At 32.6% G+C, this 7,067-nt stretch overlaps 1 protein-coding gene across 1 annotated transcript; it reads left to right on the plus strand.

Annotated features, from left to right (window-relative positions):
• Positions 1 to 390: 390 nt before the first annotated feature.
• On the plus strand, positions 391 to 1,723 carry LOC107960430 (probable disease resistance protein RF45). Its single transcript, XM_016896786.1, has 2 exons — positions 391 to 735; positions 1,424 to 1,723. Exons 1-2 carry the CDS (start codon positions 391 to 393, stop codon positions 1,721 to 1,723), a joined length of 645 nt encoding a protein of 214 aa, XP_016752275.1.
• Positions 1,724 to 7,067: the final 5,344 nt, after the last annotated feature.

Consider the following 7,067-nt stretch of genomic DNA (forward strand, 5'->3'; position numbering starts at 1 on the left):
CCATGTATTTCTTCTGTCAGATCGCCATTGAGGAAGGCGTTATTGACATTAACCGTCGCAAGGACCACCCTTTCATGACAACAATAGCAAGCATAATTCGGATGGTTGCTGCTCGAACCACTGGGCTGAATGTGTCGCTAAAATCAATTTCAGCATGTTGAGAAAAACCTTTGGCCACTAATCGGGCTTTATACCTTTCATGAAGCAATGCAGGTATCCGAGATACCTAAGCTTACTAACCTCTTCATTTATTTAAGCCACTTTTCGGAGGACTATGAGATACCTGTGGATAGTTTGATTCAGTTATGAGTTGCCGAAGGTATTGTTTCATCAAAGCAAGAAGAATGAGATGAAGGGCAAATAGCAGAAGATGTGGCTGAAGGTTATATAATGGAGCTTGTAGAAAGATGTATGATTCAAGTACGAGAAAGAGACATTAAGATAAGAAGTTTTCAGATGCATGATCTAATGAGAGATGTTTGCTTGTCAAAGGCAAAACAAGAAAAATTCCTCTATATTGCTGATCAGTCAAATGCCTGCCAGTTATCAACAATTGGGAGGGTTTTTAGAGTTTTTGTACACGAATTTATTCCCTTACAATGCATTAAAAGTCCATGTCTTCGATCACTTTTGTTATTCGATGAGTTTTTACCAGAGGAGAAACTGGAGAAGGTTGTGCCATTGACAATGGCAAGCTACTTCGGCAACCATGACGATGAAATTCACAATCCACTTGTTTGCTTTGTGGCACTTTTAATTTGTATTGTGTTGACTACTGAACTTAGGGGGATTTGGAAATATATGTTCAATAATTTTAATTTTCTTAGAGTCTTAGATTACGAAAGTGGAGGAGACGCAGGATGGAAGTTACCCAATGGCATTGGTAAACTCATCCATTTAAGATTCTTGAGATTAAGAGGTCTTGACTTCTGGAGTTCAAAGTTGCCATCATCTCTAAGCAACTTAAGGTGCTTGCAAACCTTGGATTTAAGAATCGAAATTGGAATATGTTCAGAATCTGGACGATGCAGCAACTAAGACATCTATATCTCCTCGAGCAATGTAGTCCTGAAACATAGTTGAAGTTTAGTACATTGAGAAACCTCCAAACACTTGTCAACTTCAACACCAAGAATTGTTATGTAAAGGACCTCATCAACATGACAAATATTAGAGAGTTGAAGATTCGAGGGCCCTTCAATATTGAAGATTTTAACAGGAGGAGTTGGACAAGAATCCACCTATCATCCAAAGTAAATATCTCCATTTCCTGTCTATTATCAATGGTGAAGGAAGAATAGATCCAAAACATTTGGCGCACCTCCTTTTGAGTTGCGAAAATATTTCTAAGTTGAGAATAGATTTGGAGATAAGAAGGTTACCAGAGTACCACTACTTGTCCTCAAATCTTGCTTACATACAGTTGAAAAGGTGCAAGCTTGAGGAAGATCCAATGCCAACACTTGAGAAACTGCGTTACTTAAAGATGCTTGAATTACATGAAGAGGCTTTCATAGGAAAGGAAATGTTTTGCTCTGCACAAGGTTTTCCCAAACTCGAGCCTCTAAGCCTTACAGACCTTAATAATCTGGAGGAGTGGAAGGTGGGTGAAGGAGCCATGCCTTCTCTTCAGCGATTGGAGATACAAAGTTGCATGCAACTAAAGAAGCTTCCATATGGGCTAAGGTTCATTGCAACCCTCCAAGAAGTGAAGATTGGATAAATGCGAAAGACATTCAAAGATAAAGTGGAGGAAGAGGAAGAAGATTTCTGCAAAGTTCGACATGGTCTTTCTATCATATTCCATGACTGCGAGTGGTAGTAATTATGATTAATGTCAGGTAATTCATAATCTTTGTTTTAGGAAATACTTAACCCTTTTGTTTATATATAAAAATCCACAAGTATTTTGCATGTTTAGATTCTTTCTCAAGCAAATAATAATTTAGAGAAGATCCTAGTTTCGATTTTTATCCTCTAGTTTTGGCAATGTCTAATATTCCCACACGATTTATCATTTGAATTAAAAGTGGTAGAAAATGTTTTCAATAAGGTGTTAAGCACGTTCGTGATGGTCAGCAGTTGCAATTTGGAAGACTGAATGACATTGTCTTTTATTTCAAGATTCTTCAACTACATATGATAATGACATCTTTTAACTTTTCCTCTTCAGGTATAGAAGCCATTGCCATTTTTTTTATTCTGCTGCTGCTCTTCATGCGATCAAATATATTGTTGTTCACATCAGTACTATGTGAAATTGTGTAGGTGGTGTGAGATTTTTGTACTGTAAAATTGGAGATTTGAAATTGTCTTGTATTTTCTATATATGTTGTGGATTCTATTGTTGTTCACATCAGATTTGTTCATTGTTGTTTTTTTAATTATTCTCACATTTGTAATGTTCCCTATTATCTAAAGAATTTTAAGTAATTAATATATAGAGCAATGATTGAGAGGAAAAGAAAGAGTTTATACTTTGTACAATAGAACAGGAAATACAAAAACAACACCAATATTATAAATATTAATGATACTGGGGGATGTTTGAACTTTCAGAAAATAAATCTGTGCCTGAGTTAGGATCAATTTTATTCATTGCTTAAACTTTCTACAAGGAAAGACTGAAAAAATAAGAGACTTGATCTTTATACAATTTGAGCTGTTATTTAGCTTATGATGAATACTGAGATTTTTGCGCTCAAAACTGCATCCAAAAGGACAGATGTTTTTTCAATTTCTTCAAAAGAAGGATTGCTTACTTCGCTAAATGAAGTTAGAGATAAAAAAATCATAGGCAAGATCAAAAAATTCACTCAACAATTGTAGATGTATGATGTAACAAAGTTGGGGGATCATTGAAGGACTAAGTTCTTCAAGGCGATGGTTTCACAAGATGCAGTGACTTTAAGATGCACAAAAATTAAAAATTTAAATACTTAATTGAGATTATCCCATCAAATAATAAATTTAAATACTTGATAAACTTTTATGGATTGGAAATTATCAAAACTTTGATTTAAAAGAAATAAATTATTTACTTTATAATTTTTTAAACTAAAAACACACATTAGTTTTTAAACGGAAATTATCCCAACAAAATAAATAAATTTAAAATATATACTTGATAAGTTCACATTATCAAAACTAATAAGTTTGATATTAATTTGGAGTCTTGAGTTTCGTAGCCTAATTTAAGTTTGCATTTTCACTTCAGATATAGGCAATGTCGTGTGCAATATGTGAGGCCGAGAAGACGATAAAGATCAAAGTGTCTTCGGTGATACCGACGAGAACGAAGAGCAAGTGCATGCTGCTCCGAAGCATGTATCGCAACGTACGTGTGATGGAGGCCTATGGTTTATCCAGTTTAGGTGAATATGAATCTGAAGCATGTTGAGTCTTATGGCCTCTGTATTTTGCAAAACTTAAATTCCTAATCATCTTATCTAGATTAAAACTCTAATTATCCTAATTCAATTTAAACTCCTAATTATCTTAATCTACAAAAAATCTAATATAAACTACTTAAAAAATAAACACATTATTTTCTCTCTCTTTTGAAATTTGTTAGTTTTAGTTTTTTTTTCCTTTTAACCTTTTACTTTCACGTCAAACTTATCCAATTTTCCCTCTAATTTCTTAAAAAAGTTAATTGCTAATTTAATCCTTCATTGACTATTTAACATTAAATTTAATCTCATAACTAAACCAAAATTCTATTTGTTCTCATGATCATACTCATATTTAATAAAAGATTAATTTTTTTTCTTTTATTTGAAACAACTTCTGTTAATATAAATTTATTAAAGAATACAATTTGTAAATTAAAAGCAAGAATTTTTTTTAATCCAATCAGAATTTCATAATATATTTTAATTTCTTTACACATATACTATATCTTCCTATCTTGAATATCTATTTATAGAGGATTTCAAAAGTAGCCATGAACAATCCACCTTTGTCGTGTAGATGCATTGTTTGAATGTCCCCAAACCAAAGTACCCGTGGCCTTGGATAAACTAGGGGCAGTAGAAGAATGACTTTAGTGATACATGGCAAATGAGATGAAATTTATTAAATTAAATTAATTAAAGGTGTCATTTTTTAAGTATGGAAGATCAACATATTTGTAATTCATTTTTTAATGGGATCCATGCATTTTTAGGTTGATTTATCTTTTATAGATTGAAAATTTATCTTTTAGCTTTGCAGCACACTTTGAATTGTGTTATTTCGAGTTTGAGAACTCAAGTTATGATCATTTTAGTGAAGACTGCGCAAATAAAAAATTATGTATGTGATTAAATCAAGAATTACTAGTTTTGGACTTCGGATTAATGCTTAGTCATATTGGATTCATTATTATTATTATTATTTATAAGTACAATTATGTATTTATTAAGTCTTATATTTTAGGGATTTATTTATTACGAATTTTATAGTATTTTAGATTAATTTATCTTGCTGAATAGGATTATGACTAAGTCATTACTTGGAGATAAAGGAAGTATTGTTTATTTGTTTTTTTAGGTAACTTAGGTCTAATATATGCTTTTAATGTATCTTGATTATTTTGATTAATAAACTTTTCCCAAGGGAGTTTGTTTCTTCAAGATTAGATTTTTATTGTGGTCCTAACAGACTTTTGCTACAATTTAAGAATGGTTGACGTTGAGGAACTTTTTCATAACTTAAATTAGTTTAATTAGTTTAATTTGAGTGGCTGATTAAATGTCACTATAATTCTTTGTTGATGCTTGTTCATTAAAAGAGACTAATACAACTATCCTTGTAACTTGCCTCCATACAACTTCTAGTTTTAGTTTCATCAATCCATTCTTTTTATTTGTATGTTTTCTTTGGTTGCTTAATTTAGGAAATTTTGTATTTGATTCTTATAATTTCAATTGAATTTTCATTTTACTTGAAGGTCTCAAAAACCCTTGTTGCCGCAAACTATCTTTTGCTCAAGAAAGCTATTTTGTTTGCCTAGTTTTCAAGGATTCTTTTGTTAGAGTTGTGTGACCCAAATTCTAAGAGATTGCTTGCAATTCAAGTTAAACAAACTATATTTCTTTTCTAGAAGATTTCGTACTTATTAGTATAATATATTTAGCATTCATTAGCATAATATATTTGACATTGATTAGAATTAGGTTTTTTCAACCTATAAATAGATGTAGTCAAAACTCCTCTTCTATCATTCGAATTCGACATTAGTGAATTTTCTTCTCCTCTGCCCGTGGTGTCTTTTCTCCTGAAAAGGTTTTCATGTAAAATATATGTGTTCTATTTTTCTTTCTTTTTCTTTGCGATCTTTCTACTTTGCCATTATCGAAGTTTTGTTTTTAACAAAGTGCTATTAAAGCTTTTCGGGTTGCTTATTTTTGATCATGGTAATGGCGACAATGAAGTATGATATTCCACTATTGGATTGCAACACCAGATTCTCATTGTGGCAGATAAAGATGTAGATAGATCTTATGCAGATAGATTTGGAGGATGCCCTGCTAGGGTTAGATAAGATGCTTTCAACATTAACGGAGGAAGAGAAGAAATGTAAAGATCGAAAGGCTTTAATGCAATTACATCTACCATTTTTGAATGAAATTCTTCAGGACATGATGAAGAAGAAGACTGCTGCTACATTATGGGTAAAACTACAATAGCTATTCATGTTGAAAACTTTAACTAGCAAGTTGTATATGAAGCAACGCCTTTATGCTCATTGTTTAAAGGAACGTGCGTTTGTGCACGAACACTTAATCGTGTTTAAAGAAATTCTCTCAACTAGAGGTCATGGAGGTTCAGTATGATAAAGAAGATTTAGGGTTAAATCTACTTTTATCGTTGCCCCTGTCTTATTCAACCTTTAGAGATACGATTTTTTATAGCCACGAATCTCTCAGAGTTGATGAAATCTATACTTCCTTAATATCGTATGACAAGATGAAACATATTGTGTCTGGATCCAACTCTTAGGGAAAGGATCTCATTTTTTTATGGGAGACAAGAATGAAATACTAATGATAATTGTGGGAGGACACATGAATGAAATCCTCGTGGTAAATCTAAGGGTAGATAGAGATCTTCAAATAGAGGTAAAACCTATAACTTCTACAAGAAGAAAGGGCACATTAAGTCTAAGTGCTATAAGTTGCAGAATAAGATGAAAAGGAAGGTGATTAGTGTTTAAATTATACATTATTTCGTGGTTGATTACTCCTTTATTAGCTATTTTGAGTTGCTAACTTGGCATTTTTCATTCCTTTTTGATTCAGGACATTGAATTGCAGAAATTGAGCTTAAGTCGACGAAATTGAGCAATTTCGAATTTTTTTGATACATAACCGAATTACTGGGCGTGACTTGGAGCATGATGTCGCTGACGTGGCGTCCAGTCAGCAATTTCTAGAAAGTCTAGTCAACAATTTCTAAAAGACATTTGGCATGGAGAAAGAGACTTAACCGCCCATTTAAATTCAAATTAGGATTAAGATTTAAATTTATTTGTTTATTTAGGATTTTTACTCTTAATTTTGAATGCTACATTTTAGGATTTTTGAGGACTATAAATACCCCATTGGGGTAAGCCTCAAGGGGGGACGGATCCATGAGCATTCTTCACTTTGCATTTATTAAACTCTTTGTTTCTTTCTAGTTTTAATAAATTTCTCTTTTTGATTTAGTATTTACTTTATTTTCTTAAAATGCTAAGTATGGTCTCTACCATGCTTAGCTAAGTTTTCCATAGCCAAAGGCTAAAGCGATGACTCGGTTCTAAGTCGTGAGAATCGAAAAGCACTTCATACCCTCGAGGGTTACATTTTCAGTTTTTGGGAATCAAGGATTGGTAATCGACCATCCTTTTATAATCAAATTGGTTTGATTTCAAAAAGTGCACGTTGGAATAAAATTCGGTTTTGATTAACAGTTGGGAGGAAGGATCGGCCTGTGGCACTTCGACTTCCTATGAACACACTTAGCGGCGGTCCGCTAAGGGAAACTGAAATCAGGTTAGATTCTTATTTGACACGATAGAATTCGAGTCGGGTTTTTTCAGA

This window comes from Gossypium hirsutum, chromosome A11 (genome assembly GCF_007990345.1).
Source record: "Gossypium hirsutum isolate 1008001.06 chromosome A11, Gossypium_hirsutum_v2.1, whole genome shotgun sequence".
NCBI lineage: Eukaryota > Viridiplantae > Streptophyta > Magnoliopsida > Malvales > Malvaceae > Gossypium > Gossypium hirsutum.